General features: G+C 42.2%; 1 protein-coding gene across 2 annotated transcripts in view; it reads right to left on the reverse strand.

Annotated features, from left to right (window-relative positions):
• Positions 1-20,729, reverse strand: part of si:dkey-233k19.3 (dynein axonemal heavy chain 11) — a 73,952-nt gene that overhangs the window by 38,469 nt on the left and 14,754 nt on the right. The window contains exons 20-47 of one of the 2 annotated variants that reach the window (XM_064348051.1): positions 20,619-20,705; positions 19,501-19,659; positions 19,261-19,344; positions 19,013-19,171; positions 18,457-18,579; positions 17,968-18,090; positions 16,498-16,722; positions 15,858-15,949; positions 15,556-15,682; positions 15,221-15,370; positions 14,264-14,497; positions 13,294-13,425; positions 12,737-12,897; positions 12,146-12,302; positions 11,541-11,686; positions 10,838-10,954; positions 10,620-10,758; positions 10,161-10,253; positions 9,608-9,802; positions 8,033-8,110; positions 7,621-7,753; positions 6,972-7,099; positions 6,432-6,580; positions 5,012-5,162; positions 3,905-4,036; positions 2,855-3,028; positions 1,514-1,718; positions 144-309 (exon numbers count right to left, since the gene is read on the reverse strand). In XM_064348051.1, coding sequence (XP_064204121.1) covers positions 144-309; positions 1,514-1,718; positions 2,855-3,028; positions 3,905-4,036; positions 5,012-5,162; positions 6,432-6,580; positions 6,972-7,099; positions 7,621-7,753; positions 8,033-8,110; positions 9,608-9,802; positions 10,161-10,253; positions 10,620-10,758; positions 10,838-10,954; positions 11,541-11,686; positions 12,146-12,302; positions 12,737-12,897; positions 13,294-13,425; positions 14,264-14,497; positions 15,221-15,370; positions 15,556-15,682; positions 15,858-15,949; positions 16,498-16,722; positions 17,968-18,090; positions 18,457-18,579; positions 19,013-19,171; positions 19,261-19,344; positions 19,501-19,659; positions 20,619-20,705 — 4,019 coding nt within the window. Of the gene's footprint in view, positions 1-143; positions 310-1,081; positions 1,101-1,513; positions 1,719-2,854; positions 3,029-3,904; positions 4,037-5,011; positions 5,163-6,431; positions 6,581-6,971; positions 7,100-7,620; positions 7,754-8,032; positions 8,111-9,607; positions 9,803-10,160; positions 10,254-10,619; positions 10,759-10,837; positions 10,955-11,540; positions 11,687-12,145; positions 12,303-12,736; positions 12,898-13,293; positions 13,426-14,263; positions 14,498-15,220; positions 15,371-15,555; positions 15,683-15,857; positions 15,950-16,497; positions 16,723-17,967; positions 18,091-18,456; positions 18,580-19,012; positions 19,172-19,260; positions 19,345-19,500; positions 19,660-20,618; positions 20,706-20,729 lie in introns of those variants that run through there. The other variant, XM_064348061.1, reaches the window with a different exon arrangement.

The raw sequence follows: 20,729 nt of genomic DNA on the forward strand, positions 1-20,729 counted from the left end.
CGGCACTCATGAAAGGGCTAACAGTTTGCACACATACCGCTACGTTCCTTTTGTAGCTCCCAGACAGGTCAGAATATTAAACGGGGGTTTGGTTTTGTTATTTCGTTCCTATAGATTCTATGCTGAATTTGGAGACTCCTCACCAGTGCCGGTAGTCTAGGTGCTGTCGGATGAGGGTGTGAGGCTGGACCGTCCCATAGCTGTCCACAGCGGGCATGTTCATGTCATCTATGAAGTAGATGAGCTTTCGGTTTCCAGGGGGGCCATAGTTTCTGCCCGCCTTCTTCTCCAGGGACTTCTCAAGGACCTCTGAGTCAAGGAGGTGTCAACATGTCAACCTGTTTCATCTATAATTCAGCACTGATACACCAACCGTACCATATAAATCTTCCATGTGCTGCATGCATAGAAACCAGTCTGTAATGAGAAAAGGCAAAGCAACTCGACAGTGTAGTATAATGGTTCTGTTCACATCCATCTGGATAAGCGTCTGCTAAATGCCTAAATGTAAATGTAATAATTCAAAAGGCAATGCTGGTGAATCAACTACAAAATAAAAACACTCAGGAAAAATATTTTGGTTGGATGTGCCATGGGTTAAATCTGCTTTGCCAGGAACCTGACACATGGTGTAAACACATTCCTTACCGAAATTGAGCTCATAATTCAGCATCAATAAAACTGGTCTTATTTGGCACTATTATACAATTTGGCACTATGATACAGTTCCCATCGAACATTTAACCAGCATCTCATTGACATCACAAAGACTTTGCAACAACCTGTGGAAGAGCTTTAGATAAGGGAAATACATAAACATCATATTGACATGCCAAACATCCTCAATGACAGAGGACATGTACCGGCGCATGTAGGGACAAGTCATTCCCACCTGTCATGAGGAGTCATTTAAATCTCAGGAACACCGTCTTGTCAAGCAGGGTATTACACATACTGTGCTCTGGGCTTTAGTGTTATCATTTGCAGATGGTGAATTGGGTGAATTTTGAAAGCAGAACACACTGCTCTGTGGATATGTTGGATATGATGTAAACACATTCTGTATGGAAGCTGAGCTCACTCTGCAGCATGGTGGATGTGGTGTAAACACATTCTTTATGGAAGCTGAGCTCACTCTGGAGCATGGTGGATGTGGTGTAAACACACTCTGTATGGAAGCTGAGCTCACTCTGCAGCATGGTGGATGTGGTGTAAACACATTCTGTATGGAAGCTGAGCTCACTCTGCAGCATGGTGGATGTGGTGTAAACACACTCTGTATGGAAGCTGAGCTCACTCTGCAGCATGGTGGATGTGGTGTAAACACACTCTGTATGGAAGCTGAGCTCACTCTGCAGCATGGTGGATGTGGTGTAAACACATTCTGTATGGAAGTTGAGCTCACTCTGCAGCATGGTGGATGTGGTGTAAACACACTCTGTATGGAAGCTGAGCTCACTCTGCAGCATGGTGGATGTGGTGTAAACACATTCTGTATGGAAGTTGAGCTCACTCTGCAGCATGGTGGATGTGGTGTAGTAGTTGAAGGGCACTCGGGCCATCATGTAGTTCTCTGGCAGGTCGAGCAGCTTGTCCCCCACCAGGGCAGTCTTCCCCACTCCAGCGTTCCCCACCAGCATGAGGGGCTGGCCCCTGTCCAGCAGCAAGTCCATGAAGTAGCGCAGACGCACCGTCTCCGAGGTGTGAACCAGAACTGCCTGTGACCACAGAAATGATCATCACCAACATTACTCGTGAATGTAACAGTTTTTACTTATCATCAACCTGCCCTGTCAGCTTTACAGGTAATACTGATTTATACTGTTCTGCAATAGCTGTATAAAAACACAGAACTTTTGAACTAGTGACCTTCTGCTCAGGCCATAGATCTCTGCAGTCAGAGGTGAAGCCTGTACTGCACTCAAACCCCTGCTGACATTCACTCAGGTATGCGGCCCCTCTGAAGAGCATGTTGTGAAACTTTACTCTCTTTCCCTAGTGGCAGGACTTTCATGTTTACACTGACCCTAAAATAATCTCTTTGGTGCGGGGTCATTTTGAGGACAGGGCAAGCCTGCAGCAGGAAGCTAAAATGACCCTAAGGAGGGGGCATTCCCAGACAGAAAGCAAGTATTGGAGAATGACTGAGACCTTGTTCACTGTGATTTTTATTGTCCTTTTTCTTACTGAAAAAAGCTCACTTCAAAAAACAATAGTACACTTCTCATTCTGTAAGTGTAACTGTAAAGAAAGAAAGCATTACCTTCATCTACTAAACATTCAAAACTTTTGATCAGTAACGGATTGTATCGTGACTTACTGATCTGAATTAATCATATCATTCTGCTACAGAGATGAAAAATCAATGATTGAAACTACAATGCAAATTAATGGCTAGCCACAGCAACATTTGCATCAAGCTAATGAGCAAACGGTGCTGTGCAGTTCTGACTAAATTCACAATTAAAAATTGTACATTTCGTCAAACAGAAAAACCATCAACCAGTTTAATTCACTAAGTGAATCCTTCATTACTACCTAAATTAATACATGTGTTCAGGTGAAAAGAGCATTCCCAGCTGGTTGAGGTTGAGTCATTCTCCCCTCATTGTAAAACATTGTGTGATCTCACAATGGGATGAAAGGCATCCTTTACATAGTAATTGAAGTCCTTTACATTCCATATATAACCTCTTTTAATGTTAAGCAATGCATTTGAATATGTATGCTTTGAAGTAAATGATCACAGTAATATATGGGCCTACACACAGCTAGGGGGACTTTTTTCACTGGCTGTTGCATTAAAAGGCACTATTCCCTGACCTTGTTCTTTGCTCCTTTTTCTCTCATTTACCTGCAGAGACGTGTTGGCCTCCATCTCAAACAGGGGCACTCGATCGCCCCAGGGAAGGAAGCGCCTGGTCAGTGGGTCCAGGCAGTAATCAAACACAGACCCCTGTGCAGGGAACTTGACAGTTTTCATTGCTTTTGTCCACCACTGACTGAACTCAATCTGGTAGTCGTGGAGCTGAAACAGGGGCAGAGAGAGGTGAAGACGGCAGAGAGAGGTGAAGACTGGGTTATGGGGGATGGGGGGGTCTGGGGGGGTGAACAATAATTGAAACCTTACAACTACAGGAGAACCCCAGGATAGAAACACATTGGAAATAGAGGTTCTTCAGAAATGGAATATCCCCAACTATGAAAGTGATGTGAAAATACTATAATTTAAAAGAAACATGAATCTTTTAATTATTGAAATCCTATAGGTTGTTTACATTATATTCCCTTTCTTTTTAATAGGCTGACTCTCATTTAGTAACTAATTCTCAGTTTAAATAATAACCAATAATCAATCAAGTGTAGTCAGGATCTCTTTGCAATTTTTCCCTATGTCAGCTTTCCTAACAATATATCTCATTATCAGTGACCTGCTGTCTTTGATTTCTGATGATAAATTTATTTTCTACCTTATTGATCAAACACTGCTGATTGCCCCTACTGTATTTATTAGCAACAGTGCTAAGACATGAACCTCTAATTATGAGTACATTTAAAGTTTTTGCCTATCAATGAAAAGTGCAGCTCACTAATTCAGAATTTTGTCTGATATTATGGGGCTTGAAAAGGCATAACTGCGCATGTTTCTTCTGGTTTCATATGCTATACAGCTGACCAGTCACTCTGCAACAGCAAGGTTCGTATCTCTGGGGTCCAGTGGCCTCGAGAGATGAAATCTGAAAGGTTTATTCCCTGCATACTGTCAAGAAAGCATTTTACTTTACAGTTATCAGAATTCAATGTAGACAACCATTTTTATTTGAGCTGAATATTACGGACTGAAGCATGTAAGCCAGCTAAGGATTGCTCTCTTATTAACTGATGGAGCCCGGGCAAAGCTCACCTGATCCTGGTGCAGTGCCCCGCCAAAGGCCCAGATGCAGGCGAACGCAAAGTAAGTCTCGTATGCGTCCCGCGGGGAGTCAGGGGGGATGTTCTCTGAGGTCAGGAGACAGTCCAGCAGCGAGCACAGAGTCTGTGAGGACATGAGTTCAACCACACAAGCCAGTGAGAACTACAGGAGAACACCATGGGTGCACTGAGACCAACACAATGAACCATAACAGCCGTGTTATGAACCCTTTCCCCAAGGTTACTGTTTCCCCTGGCTCAGTCTTCACAGCTCCTAATGATACCACAATCCCAATTAAAGCATAGTTAGCCTGAGCACTAGAGCTAGATGCTAAGAGCTTGAGAGGACCCTAATCCAATGGTGTACCATGCAGTGATGCGAGTGTTGAGAGTGCATTCCCTCCCTTTACTGACTTTCCTTCAGAAGTACCGCCATTCCCATGGAAGAGCCAGCCCAGCCATCAGGCTGGCACAGTGCTGTAATTTGGCTGTAGTGTATTTTTGCTTGTTAGTTGGTGAAAGAAAAATGAATTAAAATCAGATGCCGGCAAAGTTCACTGGTAGAAGCAAATGAGAAGGAAGCGACCAATTCCGTGAGAGTGTAGCCGGCACTCCTAACAAAAACACAAACAAACAAACAAAAACCAACATAGACAAATGACAGCACCACTAGGAAGCAACCTCTACCACATGCTGTTTAGTCCTCCTTTTCACAATTACACTGCTTATTTTGCCTTAAGAAAACCTACTTAAGAAAATCTACTGTACTGTGTGCAGCCTATGCCGAAATAAATAATTTTCTTTTTACAAAAAATGCACAACTGGAGTGTGTACTTGTTGCAAGCCCGATGAGTCCTGACACCTGGGACTGAGTAAAGGGCACATGAGGAGTCAGCAAAACAGCACCGTACCATTTTAGAAGCATGGTGTATTGCACCTTGAAAAATATGGTCTCTGGGACAAGTGTGATATGCACTGCTCTCCAGCCTAGGGGCAATGTAGCCCAGCTGTCTCTGATTTATGGAGGAGGTTTGGAGGAGTGAGGGGTTAAGTGTGTGTGTATCTGTGCACAGTCTTGTTTTGTAGGGGTACACTGTACCTGCACCATGCTGATTTCTGGGATGGGGGTGATGGTCTTGAATGAGGTCCTCAGCTGTTCCAAACAAGGTGGGATGTACTTATCAAACAGGATAGTGAGGTTGGCTCTCTCTGGCTGGTGGGGCCTGGTGTCAATCCAGCTTGCTACATACCTGGCAGGTGTAAAAACGATAGTAGAATTATGAATAAGAATCTTGTATCCAGATTTCCCTTATTCCAAACAATCTGTTTTTTGACATCACTAACATTCGGTAAAGCGGACTGCACTGCATTGCTTTAGGGTACGTGTAGGGTACTAATATCCAGGACCAAAAATCCCCCAAATCCTGGTGGTCAATGTTTCACAATAAATTGCTTGTATACTGTCAGAACATAGCCCATTTACCACCTATGCAATGACTACAGGTTTAAGTGTTGATCTCTGAAATCTAGAACTATGACCTGTTCTCTTTGATCTGGGTGTGAAGTAAAACGTAAAGCCAGCCCCAAGGACTCGTTCCCAAATCAAAGCATTACCTCAATGACACGTTACTGGGAGTGCCTGAAAGCAGATGTAAAATTACCTTTGCAGTCAGATACAAATAAGTCTTTCTTGATTGATCACCCAGAAAACTTCAGCAGGGGAAGAGGTTCAGATTAATGGGACTTCTTTTTGTGATCTCACAGGTGAAACCCCTACAGCTGTCTGACATACAGTTAGAGCATTAGTGGAACTTTGGGCTTGTATCTTGAAAGAGGAACATTCTTTAGACCATGAAACCTGTGCATTTTCCCATAGTAAACATAATGCACTTTTGCCCTTTGAAAGACATTTAAAATTTAGTGAGCACTGCTGACATTTTCAGGTCCATTCACAAGCCTTCTGAAATGAATATTAAAGAAATGTCTCTCTTCTACAGTAAAAACCCAAAAAACACACAATTTAATCCAAATTTGGGTCATAATATCACTTTCATTCAATTCATTATACTATTATCATTATATAATTACATTATATTATATCATAGGAAAATACATTTTATATCCTGAATCCTGACTATATTGTATGTTGCTAATCCTCTAGTGTAGAGTAGTGTGGAGTTAGTTATTTTTCAAGACATAGGAACACGGAGCATATCATGCAAAAGTATCTTATCACAATACTAAACCAAAAATGTATTTAAATCCATCAGCATAATGCCCTAAAATGAACCTTGAACAAGCCTTGGAAGATTATAAGCCTTTGTACCTAAGCATGTACCTAACACACTCTACAGGTCTTTAGATCTTTAGGTCTTTAGACTAAACTTGTAGGTTTAGTTCTGTGAGGAGGGGATTCAAGAGATTAATCTCCAAAGCAAAATGCTATGGCTCAAGTCACTGATAATTCAATAAACGGGCTCCACCCATTTTGAAGGTTGGTCTCTGATGAGGCAACTCACGGGTTCCAGCCTAGGTCCTGCGGGTTGACATAGAGGATTCCTGCCCGGGACACGGTGGCAGGCGTGGCTGTTCTCAGGTGGCTGATCTCGAATACCAGCCTCATGGAAGGGGTGAGAGGGATGCGCTCATTGCTAGCAAGCGTCAGAACCTACAAGGCAAAGGGAGGAGGGGTTCTGAAAAGGGCCATCAGAACAATGCACATCACTGCTGAAAAACCTGCACTACACTGGTGCAATCCTGCAAAGCACTGGCCTGATCGTCAGGAAGACCGGCTTTTCTCAAATTTCTCAAAGATTTTCTCCATGGACCTTTCTGTGAATTTCACTTTGACACTACCCTGATGCAATCTTTCATCATTTGCAAAAATAACAAGGTAGTCATTATTGTAACAACACGCAGGCAATTGACAGACAGTTGTGCTTGTTACTGACGTGATATTTAAAGTTAACTTCCTGAAAGGGTGGGCAATGAAAAAGAAAAAGTTCTTAAAGAAACACTGCATGTTTCAAGAGGTTCCAGAGGCTGGAAGAGGTGCATACTTTGTTATCATCCATCACAGTGTTGAGTGACTCGATCCACATGGGGTCAATGTCCCCATCCAGGACAATCCATTTGGGTCCAGGGTGTGAGATGTTTGCCTGCTCTCTCATCAGCAAAGACAGAAGACCTGACACAGGAAAAAAAAATAAAAATAAATAAATAAATAAATACAATGCAGTCAGTAAATCTTTGGACAATTACACATTTTTTCTTGTTTACAAAACAATACTTACAGACTGCACTGTATGTACAATGCTAAATATGGGAATCAGCTGTTTGGTAGGTTACTTAGCTGGATATTCATTTGTTTGGAACAGAAAATATACTTGAATAGCTTAGCTACGGAATGTGCAGCCTGATTGCAGACTGACCAAAACAGCATAGATAGACATCATGTATTCAGCAAGGACATTATGTGAGAAAATAGTACACTTCAGAATATTTGAAGTAAATGTACACAACCTTGAATTATACCTAGTGTTTTGAAGTACTAAAAAAGTACGCCTACACAATTACACAATTTTTCCACATGGGGTATGCTAACTGATGCAAATTGAACATCACATAAATAAATACAATCAGTCATGCAGCTGCAAACTGATTGGAGATTCATATCCATAATCATCAGCGACCCCTGGACCAGCTCACCATCTTTCCATTCACGGGTCACCGAGTGGATGAAGCCGAAGAGCTCGTCCGTGCTCACTGCCTTTGGGTTCAAGTCGCTCCAAACAGGCTTCCTCTTCAGCTTACAGTAGGTTTTATTTAGTGTTCTCAATATCTGTCAGACAATAGGTAAACATGAAGCATCATTTCCACTTGCCATTTCACATTCGGTGATGTACAAGGAGCAATGCTGCTGGTAATTGAAGGGGTGTCTGAAGGTGATATAGTTAAGTATGTGCAATAGATGGGTACCACAAATGTATGATGAAAAATGAAACAGATGGAAGAATGATACACGCCACACATTTTCTCTGGGTTTTCTTCTCTCATCTCATCATGTAGTATACATGAATCATGTAGCAATCAGACAGTGCCAGCAGAACCCAAAACCCACCTGACTTTTGCCTGTCCCTGCACTTCCTACCACAAACACAGAGTGGCGGACAGCAAGCAGCTCCTCCAGCTGAACCACCTGAACACGTGAGAATGTATGCAGAGGACATGTTAAACAGGACCCATCTATCCACAAGTCATGAGACTTCAATATACAGTACATATATCAGCCAATCTGCACATAAGCTGTATTTATAACTGATACAGCATTAACTAAATTCTTTGCTTACGTATAGGCTGTAAATCATTAACAAAACTCTTAATTATGCGTAAAATACAACAACTTTTAAATTATTTTTTCAACGCAGACACTCAAAGAACCGGAATATCATTAGTCTTAAGTGAATTTATTCTGTAAACTTATAAATATAATTTCACACTATTTACTTGGCATATTACTGATTTGTACTGTTTCTATAGAACAGATTTTTCATATTCAATACAACAGCTGTTCATATTAGAGCCCAGTATTATTTCTCACAGGCATGAACACTTTTCTCATGCTTCAGGTGTATTTTTGAAATAATATTTTCCACACAATCTTTTTCAAATACTAAAGTCTATCAAAAATGGGTATATTTCTTTTTAATTTCCTGTTGAAAGGGATACATGATTGGTTCACTGACACAAAACATTCTATGTTTAAGCTATCAGGGGGTGAAAGCAGCTGACTGAATCCAAGTTCAAGGATGAGCATAATTTTCCCTTTCAACATTAGTTCTGAAAAACTTAATTCTCCATATAGTTCCAGGGCTGGCTCAGGATGCAGATCAAATGATAAAAAGCAGAACAGATGAAGCAGAAGAGAGCTTCATTCATTTCAGAGGAGATGGGACTGAGAGCAGATGAAGGTTAGAAGAGACACGTGATTTCTGCTTTTTTCTGTGCTCACAGATCTAATGGGTATAGAAAGAAAGGTTTAATGAGGACACACAGGATAGTAACAGGGAAGCATCCAAGGGATAGCAAAAAAAAAACAAAACAAGAAAAACAGCCAAATCTACAGACAGAACCCCAAAGATCCTGGGGGTGGGACCAGGAGCAGTTACAAAGTAAAGAGTTGGAGCCAGTGTAACCAGTACACTTCATACATATTAATATTCTACAGTGTTACAGTGCCAGATCTTATTTGCATAATAAGCTATACTGTAGATGCTAATAGTATACCAAATAATTGTTCAACACCATATCATGCATTCTTTAATCAGAACCCTTTGTTGAAAGAAATCAATACAGACATGAAGCCACACAGAACAAGTTTGCTCTACTCAGAATCTGGTTTAGATCAGTTCTGATCTCAGCGAGAAAAACTGTAGAATATTGATCAGAGAGTGAGGCATACTGAACGCCAAAGTAGGTAGGCCTGTCATGTGTTATCAAGATCTTTCTGATTTGAAACAATCGACCAAGAGTTGCTATGGACAGCAAAGGCAGCAAAGTTTTGGATTCAATAAGTCTCAATAAGACAAGTAAAGACTAATCTTGGTCTGGATCCCAATATCTGGGAGTCTGGTCTTGGTCTGGATCTGGTAGAGGGTGACAGGGACAGAAGGCAGGGACATTAGGGCTCTCTCACTTTCAGGACGAAGGTCTCCTCAGGCTGTAGGTGAAGTTCCAGGGTAGTCTGCCTCACTGCCTGCTCAAACTCGGGATCTCGCCTCCGCTGCACCTCGAGCGCTGGGAACAGGTCCCCGATCAGGCCCATGAAGATGGGCACGTCATCTGTCACTATCTTGGGCAGGTTGAAGTCTCTGAGGGCACGCATCAGTACCTGCAGGACATGGGCACTTCTGTGTCAGATGGATCTTTCACACAGTTTTTGCATGCAGTCCATGGGTATTCGATCGACCAGCTAGGGTATCTAGATAGCGATGAACGTGGATCCCCGACGGACTGAACCCTCCCATACTCTGGCTGATGCAAATGGCCAACTGTGCATCACCCTATGGAACTACTGGACACGGGCATAATCCGGATTCAATCCAAAGCTGTGAGGCTCATCCACAAATAACTTTCAAAGACATCTAATCATTTTAAAGTGCAGTAATGGGACCCTGTGCTCTAGCTGATTGTACCAGTGGCTTAGTCTAGTGCTCCACTCTGGTACTAAAGAAGGTGTGGTCACTCACCTGGTCCTCTGGCCGAGTCTTGTCTCCTCTCTTCAGTGTACCAGCCACAACCAGGACGGACTTGACCGCTCGCAAACCCCAATCGTAGTGATCCTAATGTGAAGATGAAGGCATAAGGTCACAGAAATTTATACAACCAACAAACAGGTATGTTGACCTTCACAGATTTGACCCACTGGTTTCAAATTAGCACCGCAAGTGAATGCTCATTCTTGAATTAAAATGTAACATGACAGTGAATAAAATCTAGGCTTGAATGTAGGGCTCAAAGGTACTGTACGTCTCTGTGGTAAATGAGGAGGCACTCATGCAGGCAAGCATAAATTCAACTACTTTCCTTTGTATATCTTGAAAGAAAAAAATAAACAGAGAAATAGACAGTTCGTTGTGACTCATGTTTGCCTGAAACTGACCCCTACTCTAACTGTTCAGTAACTCTCAGGTCCACATGACAAGTACCTGTTTGGACAGGAGCTCTCTGCAGAGTGTGTAGAGGGTGATGAACTTCCTGGCAAGGACCCGGGCCTCCAGAAAGCCCTCGGCCACCAGCATGATCTCACAGATGAGCTGGATGTCCGGCACCACCATGGCGCAGGGTCTGAGCGGAGAGGACAGGAAGGTGATTGGGGCCCTCAGTGCATCTGAACCGTTTGGACTTCAGGCAGAACACAACCCACCTGAAAAGGGCCTTGAGATTCTCAGGCAGCTCGGTCCGGCCCGCGTAGCCGGGGTTCATGGTGATGAAGATTCCCACAGAGGACTTCAGGGTAATATCTTCTTCCAGGAACAGGAACCTGAGAGTCATGAGTGAAGGAAGGGTGGGACTGTCAAAAAGGAATCTGACAGTGAGACAGTACGGTGCTGTACTGGATATTCCAAGCCTTGTAAAGAGTTGTAAAGGCCAAAAGCCCAGAGGATCACTTTCAAAATGCATTACCTTTTGATTTTAGATACTTTAAAATTCCAGGTATGTTGCGTAAGTTAAAACAATTAATTGTTTTTTATAGCACTGGGTGCCTTTTATAGTATATGGTGACAGCAAAAAATTACACTGTTCCTTTGCTCCAAGAACATTTCAGAGGATACCTTTTCTACATGATGCAATATACATCTGGACATTTCCTGAAGCAATTCTGATTAAATTCCCTGCTTTAAATTCTAAGAAATCAGAGCCTGATCCAAGGAACAGGATGTTGATTAGTAGTTTGTTGTACCAACTGAATCTGACACCAGTCTGTGATGAAGAAATCTGGTGACAATCAGCCAGAGCCGATTCAATGATAAATGCTGCATATATTATGCCTTTATGCAAAAGGCATGAATGCCAAGCACCAATTAGTTTTTGCTAGGTGAAAGCCCTCCATGGCAAGCAGCTCTCACCTTTTCTTCTTATTGCGAATGGCATCCTGGATGGTTTTCACTTGCACTGCGACCACAGACAGAACCTCCACGGAGATGCGGTTAAACTCATCAAAGCAGCCCCAGGCCCCAGTCTGCGCCAGGCCCTTATAGATGTTCCCTATGGACTGAGGGTTCAGACACCTTGTCAACAAGAGTGGGCCTCAGGATCGGTGCTGTAGTTCTACACTGCCTCATTACCTCCAGGTGATACAATGAGCACAGCCTTTCTTTATCACTTTTTTATGTGTTTGATTGCCAGTCTAATTTATCTAGTGACTTACATACCTACATACACTTACATACTTACATACATTAATTTGCTTGCCACACACCGTGATTATGCATCTGCTTCCCTCAACATGACACAAAGATTACCATTGGACATGTATTAATGACCGTACATATTTTTACATGTAGTAGGAGAATCAGGCTTCATGAACTTTACACAAGCAACGATGTACTAGCACATATGAATAGAAATCACCAAAAATACTGTCTATGCATACCATAATACTATACCACTTATAGCTCCACCGCTTTGGCTTTCCCATCACCAGTTAGCCACTCCCTCAGGTGACCCTCACCTTGTAGTCCATCTGCTCAGAGCAGTTGAAGACATACACCATGACCCCCAGCGCCCTGCCCAGGTCCTTGGTGGTCTCAGTCTTCCCGGTGCCGGCAGGCCCTGCCGGGGCCCCGCTCATCGTCAGGTGCAGAGACTGCGTCAGCGTAATATAGCACCTGTGCACCCACACAGCATCAGACAGGAGCAGGCTTTCACCAACCAAGACTCTTGGTCTAGTGCACGTTGGCAGAGCCGATCTGGCAACAATCTACATATGAGGTCACTTTCATAACCACAATGTCACTCTTCCACCCAAGTGCATCCTAAACACTAATGTGTTGTCTTATACAGAGCCAATGAGAAGAGTCATTACAGAATGTCAAGATACAAAATTCTGCTTTTATATAATTATATATTTGTGTGTTCTGGTTAGTGGCACCTATTGCTGAAAATGATAAGCGATCATCAGGAGCGTTTTCAAATTCTGCAGTTATAAAAGCATACAGAAGACATGTTCTGACCCAGGTCACAATACAGTCCAGCCAAGCCACAGAATGGGTACACAAAGGCTGGCTAATGGCTTCGGGACATTAAGTGGCAGGTGAGTCACCTGTCTGTGAGAGGGGTGATGACCAGGCGGGGTGTGTTGCCCAGGTACTCGTAGGAGTACAGGAACTGCGCATCGCAGATGTTGATGAAGCAGTGCCTCCGGGCCTCATCCCAGCGGTGACGAAGCTGAGACAGCCAGGTGAAGGCCTGTGCGTTGTTCACCTGAACAGACAGGAGGGGGAGCACTGTAAGTCCCCCACCTGTGGATGGAGTTTGAAGAGCCAAACCACTGTACCTACAGCTGAAAAGGAGCTGAAAAAATTTGGCTTTTCTGCACACCTCATAAAGGCGTGTTTATTTTCTAAATTATTTTTAGTTCAGCAGTCTGTTTTTGTGGCTTCACTGTGTAGCTAAATTGTGTCTTTAAATTTAAGTCTACATGCCACCCAGTTAATTTCCAGAAGATGAGTAAAGCTGAAGTTCAGATAGCAGAAAGCGTTTTTAAACAAATGGAGCGGGACACTAGAATTGTTCCTAGGACAGGACGGGCATGTTTTTACACTGATTTACATAGGGGTGTAAAAGCTACTCACCTACTGAGCAGTAAAAGCCACCCACCTTCTGAGCAATGAGCTTTGACACAACATCTCTGGCATGGACATCTATGGTGCACACGGTCATGATCTTCTGCCGGTCGCCTGGCAACAACTCCCCTAGCAACATGTTTATCAGGGAGTTTAGCTGAGCAATCTGGACAGGAAACAAGGAATTTTTGGATTTCAGGGCAGGTTTGCAGTATCTGTACACAAACATACATTCCTATTGAATAATCTAAATAATGTATCAGGATAATTTGATACATCCTTCCAGATTCTGAGTAAAACATCTGTATACAATAGCTAAAATACTGCCTCAAACTACATACAACATATAACATATCTGAATGTATACTGTGCTGTTATTGAAGAAGGTCATATATTCTTGTCTAGCCGGTGGCAAAACAGGCATGTACTTCATTTATCAATGTTCTGAAGAGTGAGGGAGCATGTGTGTGTGTGTGTTTCTGTGTGTGCGTGTGTGTGCGTGTGTGTATGTGTGTATGTGGAGGTGGCTTCAGGCTTGGCTGCTTTAACAATTTATCAGCTGACACAAACACAGGTTACTCTGCCAGCATGCATATTTGCAGACACCCAAGGAGAACAGCACATCCAAATAATGACCAGACAGGCCATGCTTTACTAGAACTGACGAAAATCGCCAACAACAAATAGGATGCAGTCAGAGCCTTGCTTGGCGCAACACTAATGATTAATTGGCTTGTCAGGGACATTGATCAATACACCCACAAATTTCAATGACTCAATAAATTAACTAATTCTAGAGGACAATATTTAGTCACTTAAGAAGGTAATAAAAGGCACGTAAAAACAAATATTTAAAAAAACCTAAGATATGGTACAGTATAATATGAAAAAACTGAAAAAGACTGACAGACAGGCATACAGATAGATAGACAGAAATAGATAGATAGACAGACAGATACATAGACAGATATATAGATAGTCTTTGAGGCAGTTTCTGTAATTACCTGTTTCCTGTGGTAGTCTTTGAGGGCCGACTCAAAGCCTTCCTCCAGCCTCTCGAACACGATCTGCAGGTCAGTCGTCCACCAGATCTGGGAGCCGGTGAGAGCCACCTGGGCGGGGTTCTCCAGCACCCACTGCTCCCTGGGCCGGTCCTCGTACACAGCCACCGCCTCTGCCACGTGGCTACGCACCGTCTCCCGCATGGTGTCCTCCAGACAGCTCAGCCAGGCCTCCACCTATAAGAGACCGGCGTCCATTTCACACTGAGCGCTTCTCTCTTACTCCAGTGTACTTCTGTATATCAGTGACACTGCACTCACAAAATGTCTTCCACTACCTGACTTAATTACATTGCTTACATTTTATGGATATGTTATATGCAGAAATATTAAAATCAGCTTCAATTACACGTTTAAACACGTTTACACTGAGTAACACTATAACAAAGGTTCTCAAACTGCTCTAGGGAAATTGTTTACAAATCAATATTGTTTAATATTTCAGAATGTACATATCTTAACATTAAAGTAAAATAAACTTTTTTAGATTAGATACAGTAATGTCTGATCATACATCCTTGGAAAAATCATGATTAATTACATCTTTATATTGTACAAAACGAATGTATGATAGAGATCCATAGCACGTCATTATTACATAGCTACTGCCTTACAGCCTGTAGTGGGTATAGGGTGAAGGAGACCTCAGTCAGACAGTGGCCTTGAGATGAAAAAGTTGAATCCCTGCCTTAGAACAGCAGGAAAAAAAACAGACTGCAACACCAGGTGGTGCTGTGTTACTGAAAAACTTTTACAGTACTGTCTTCTTGGTGTGCATCACAATTAATTCTCTTCTCTTTGTGTGTGTGTGTGTGTGTGTGTGTGTGTAAGAGAGAGAAAGAGAGCGAGGGAGATTGAGAGAGAAAGAGAAAGCGAGAGAGAGAGTAAAACCAGTCTTACCGGGCCGGTGCAGTTACAGTGGGTCTGGAATGGAACATACTCCCTTTCCTTGCTATACATTCCCACAGCAGCATTACTCTCCATGCCCTCCACTGCCACAAACTCCAGGTCTGTTATGTTGTCAAACAGTTTGGCCAGGTGTCGAGTGACCTTCAAAAGAGAGCAAGTACATCCACACTTACCAAAACAAAGGGAATGCGTCCGGTTTAATGAAAGGAAATAAAATGTTTAAGGGTGTAGGAAAATTTGACACTAAACTAAGGCCAGAATTTCTCCCATCAAGTGAACACAACAGCCATTAATGTGCTCTGTGGTGCCCTGTGGGACAGGCTTACCTCTCTGGGCTGACTGCCTTTGGAAAGGATGTCGAGTAAGTCTGCGGATGAAACAAAATAAAAGCGAGGGAATGCAAGTCTCTTTGTTTCCAGGTATTCAGCAAGTGCCTTTTCACACAGTGCCAGTCTGAGAAAGAGAGAGAAAGGAGGGAGAGAATTATATGGAGAGCAGACAGAGGAGCAGAAATTTAAATGTAATCAAAATATGCCTTTTTAAGACTGTGGCATGAATCTTCCACAGATTTTGAAATATGATTTTAAAGATGCATAAATAATTTTTCAAACTGCCTATATTTACAAACCTGTTCTGCAAATCCTCAAGTCTTTCAAACAGTTTTGGCTTGTTGGTGGCCTCAATGACGTTTTTTGTTTTAGCACTGCCAAACATCAGGTCCTGCACAAACACATCATTGAATTTTAAAGTGCACTGCAGAGGAGTCCGAGATTCAGGGTGAATTTTATAAATGACCTATTAGCCATACAAATTACAATGCAAAAATAAAACTAAAACTTAGGCCACCATATTTTCTTCCATACTCCTCTCATCGGCTGGTTACAAATGAAGGCAGAAATGTGTAAACTAAGTTTCATACACTAAAGGTCTTTTTTTGCAACAGTAGTAGTCAACGTTACACAATTACATACTGCAGCTACACAATGTGAGATATAGATTGTAGGACACTTTTCAGGGCTCAAAATATCCCCACAAATGTTCCAGAACAGTTTCAATCCGATTGGCTTGAGGCATTCTTAACTTTATGACCAAGCATATATATCTGTATCTGAGTATCTGAGTCTTGGTGTCACCACAGTAATGTACTGTGCCATGCAGACACTAAAATAAAATACTGAATAATGAGCAACAGCATCAGCATCAGTAAATAAGATGAGGTAGAATTCATCAGTGTATGCAATGTTTCAAATTCCCACGTGCTGGTCTACCTTGAAGTCAGCATCGATGCAGAGGAACCTGTGGGTGTGGTCTGGCAGCTGTCTCCGAATGTCCTCTGAGCCAATGAAGATGCTCTCCAGGTGGGCCCAGGTGCGCTGGACCTCCAGCCAGACCAGCAGCACCGTGTCGGCCACCGTGAGCCTCCTCTGCCACTCGGACACCTGGCAGCGGAAGTACTCCACGTGTTTGCTCTGCAAGATGGCCTGCAGCTGCACCTGAGAGAGGACACAGACAAACCTTAGGGCATTTGGAACAGGCAGGTGGGAGGACATACACACCTGAGAGAGGACACAGACAAGTCTCAGGGCATTTGGAACAGGCAGGTGGGAGGACATATACACCTGAGACAGGACAGGGTATACATATGCATCATATATACGGTGAAAAAAGGCTATAATGAAATTAACATTAGCCTATTCTCACAGTACTGTAATATAGTACACTGGATGAAACATATGCAGTTGATAAAATAAAAACACTTTTTTTTTCATTCAAAGGAGAAAAAATGAATTGAACCAACTGTTGCTTTTTCCATTTGTCAGAAAAGTCTTAGAACTGAGATTGAGGAAATCAATCAAACTCTGAGGCTTTCAGATTTATCTAGCATTCCAGCTCCGGAGATTCACAAATCCTTTCTGTCTGTCACTGGAATACTTTATTTATTCAGCTTCGCTTGTCATTTTTTGTTTGTTCGGACACACTGGGAATATAGGGGGTGGGGAACGGCCTTGTAAGGAATAATCAATGTGGACACATTGAGGAGAGGTCTGTTCTAATGTAATAAAGGGATCTCACCCTTGCTTGAACCAGCAGTCAGCGCACGCTAACAAAGACCTTCAGAGGGGAACAAAGGCCTGTCAGCCACGGAGACCCGTAAATCCAGAGACTCAATACAGCTGGGTGACTGAGATTTCCCGCCCGCGGTGAGAGAAAGCCCAAAAAGCATCCCCGCCATTCATCACCTCGTCAGCACCAGTAGCTGCCGCACGACGCTCATGGCTGGGGTCATGTCACCTTGTGTCATCTTCATGACAGACAGACAACCCCCCCCCCCCCAGCTCTCCCTCTGGGAAATTCTGCATTGAGTCATTCAGACCAAACACTAAAAAAACACTTGAAAAAAACTAATACAAACATATATATATATAGAATTTTTTTATGTTTGTAGGACAAAATGTAAAATCCACTGATAAATATATGAAAGTGTAATTTCAAATTTTTCATTACGGCACATAAAAGACAATTATGTGCCTGCTCTTTTCCATGGCAACGTCTTAGCTTACATTTCACACAGTCTCTATTTCTATACCTGGAAATTACCGTGCACACGGGTATGATGGTACTGTCCCTCTGGATTCAAGTCTCAAATGGTTTATTATTTCAGGATTTTTATAGCAAGAACCTTTGTTATTATAAAAAGATGACAGATAGCTGAACCTCAGCAAGCTTTTTAAATGCACCTGATTTTCCTCTAGAGTTTCTATCAAATCTTCATCTGATTTCAGAAGTGGAGTGGAGGTCCGGTAATGCTCCTCATATGAGAATTCCATTGTTGTCCAGGTCTGACTGATTTCATTTAAAACCTGTGAGAAAATAATCAAATTTCATTAACATTTATACAGTATTCCATTTTATGAATGACACTGCAGAACTGTTTCAACATTAAATATGCTTTTTGAAGTTTCATAAAAATAGCTTTAATTAAGATGCAAGCAGAAATTTTAACCTCTTTTTAGTGATCTTGCACATTTGATGGAAAACAATCAATTGGGAGCTAAGATACATTACTTCATTATACTGCCTCACATGAAGTATTATCAACTGTTGCTTAGCAACAGTTATGAAACATAATGCATGAGCACAGAACTGACTAAAATACATGTTGTGAAAAATGGACTGTTTTACTGCAACAGTGCTTAGTTCATTCAGTGAATGAAAAACTGCTGAACCTTCTCTATGGCCATCTCCTTGACTGCCTTGTCCACAATGTTGTGAACCTCTTCCTCAACTCTGTGGAGTTGCAGGGCCAGCAGATTGGCCAGGGTGGTACTGTGTGTCATAGTGAATTCCACCTGCACAGGGAAGATAAACATGCACACACATTCTACACACTTTTAAATAAACTGGCCAACAGAGCATGTCACACAGGTAACTGTCAATTGTGTGTGGTGTGTATGGATTTTCAGTACAGGTGTACATCATAAATATGTTGCTTTTTACTGTCATATAAGTTTAACTAATGAATCCACATTACATTATATATTTAAGCCTTCATTAGACTCTTATCCACAGAGACTTACACAGATAATTTATTTTTACATACAATAAATTTATACAGCTGGATATTTTCAATTCACGTTCAGTACCTTGCTTGAGGGTATAAGGCCAGCGCTCTAGCTAGGAATCAAACCCACAACCCGTCACTGAGTTCCAAGCCAAGTTCCCTAACATTAAGCTGACCTGTTAAGCACTTGTGTTGAGGTGGAGAGCCCATGACCGACTCACCCCAGCGGTGCTGATCAGCTGTGCCCAGTGTCGGTCTCGAATGGCCCGGTTCTGCAGCTCGGTCACTGCCCGCAGCGAGGTCACCAGGTTCTTCACTGTGAGGTCCAGGCCGCTGTACACATCCCAACCGCGCGCCTCTTTGTCCAGCGTCCGCATGTCCTGTCCAGACAGGAAGCAGGAAACGGCTTATCATTGAGTCATGACTGGCAGCTGATTTTGGTGAGATGTCAAGAGGCGGGAGGCCTTACTTTGGCAAATCTCTTTAATTCTGCATCCATCTGGTCAACATTGATCTCTCTCCACGGAGTCTTTGTCCACTCTTCTATGCTACACTGCAGTGACAGAAGATGCAATGAGAAGCGGTGAAACCATTGTGATAGACGATGGGTAACCAGATGGCCATAGCATCAGAATGGCAGGGTAAATGATTCTGGCATCGTGTTTATCTGCTTTCTTCCACTGAAAGGGCTCACAGAGAGGACACTCACGTGCACGTACACCACGATGTCCCACACTTGTTTGAGGATGACGATCTCCCTGCGGCAGAATTTGAGCTGTCTGTATTCCGGCACGCTCACTTCGAAGAGGTGGCTGGACTCCTGCAGCTGGGTCATCTCCTCTTCTAATGTCCTAATCTCTCTATGAGCCTGATTCAACAATGCACACAATCTCTTTCACCAAAGTCAATACCATCCACAGGTACTTCAATTGTATCCTATCCCCTTTCAATTCCTGATTGTTGTAGAAACCGCACTGATATATGATTCTCAATACCATTTTTAAGTTCCCACAGTTCCCATTTAAAATGGTTAAAATGATTGAGACAATAAACTGTTCATGTTTTATGCTATATATACATATATATATATTGTTGCTGTCAGGCAAAAACCCATCTCCAAACATTCTCAGGAACAACAAAAAATTGCCTCTGTTTTCCATTTACCAATGAGTATTATGGTTTATCATTAGGGTTTTGAACCAACATCATTAGTTCTTCAGTTATGAAACGGATGAGCATAGAGCACGATGAGAAGCTGCAATGTGTATTTTAAAACAAAACTACAAATAATAGAGCTGAAAGGTTTTTGTACACTGACAGTATTTTATTGTTCTCATCTCCTTTAGTATTATTCAGTCTTAAAAAATGTTTCTGTCACAATTCTTTACACTGTTGCATATTGTTTATAATAGCTGTTTAGTTAATCATGGGTGGCAATTTAATGTAGTGTTTGCCAAACTTGAAGTGACAAGACTGCGGGGTTGAATGCCAGGGGAGACACTGCTATTGTACATATACAAACGGTAGCTAATTGTTCAACTGCATAAAAGTTTTGTCGCTTGTAATAAATAAATATAAAATTAATAGAATTTGTGTATGTCACCCTGGATATGGGTGGCTGGTTAGCCACTGTGAGTTAAACAGAATCAGTGATAAACCTATTTAAAAACCCATAAAATGACTGAGACACTTTGCATAACAACACAAACTCAAAAACAACTAAAGCAAAGCAACTACAAGGACATTCATCTCTTTTCAAAATTCTGTTTAAAACAAAAGCCCCTGCTATAAAGATCATATTTTTAAAAAGAGAAATAGAAGATATACTTTCTGCAGCAGAGAGTATGGTTTCACAGCACTGTAGTTGAAGGGGGCTTCCATTCTGAACCTCTCTCTGAATTTATTCTGTTTGATCTGTCATGAGAAAGCAGAAAAAAT

This window comes from Anguilla rostrata, chromosome 1 (genome assembly GCF_018555375.3).
Source record: "Anguilla rostrata isolate EN2019 chromosome 1, ASM1855537v3, whole genome shotgun sequence".
Classification (NCBI taxonomy): Eukaryota; Metazoa; Chordata; class Actinopteri; order Anguilliformes; family Anguillidae; genus Anguilla; species Anguilla rostrata.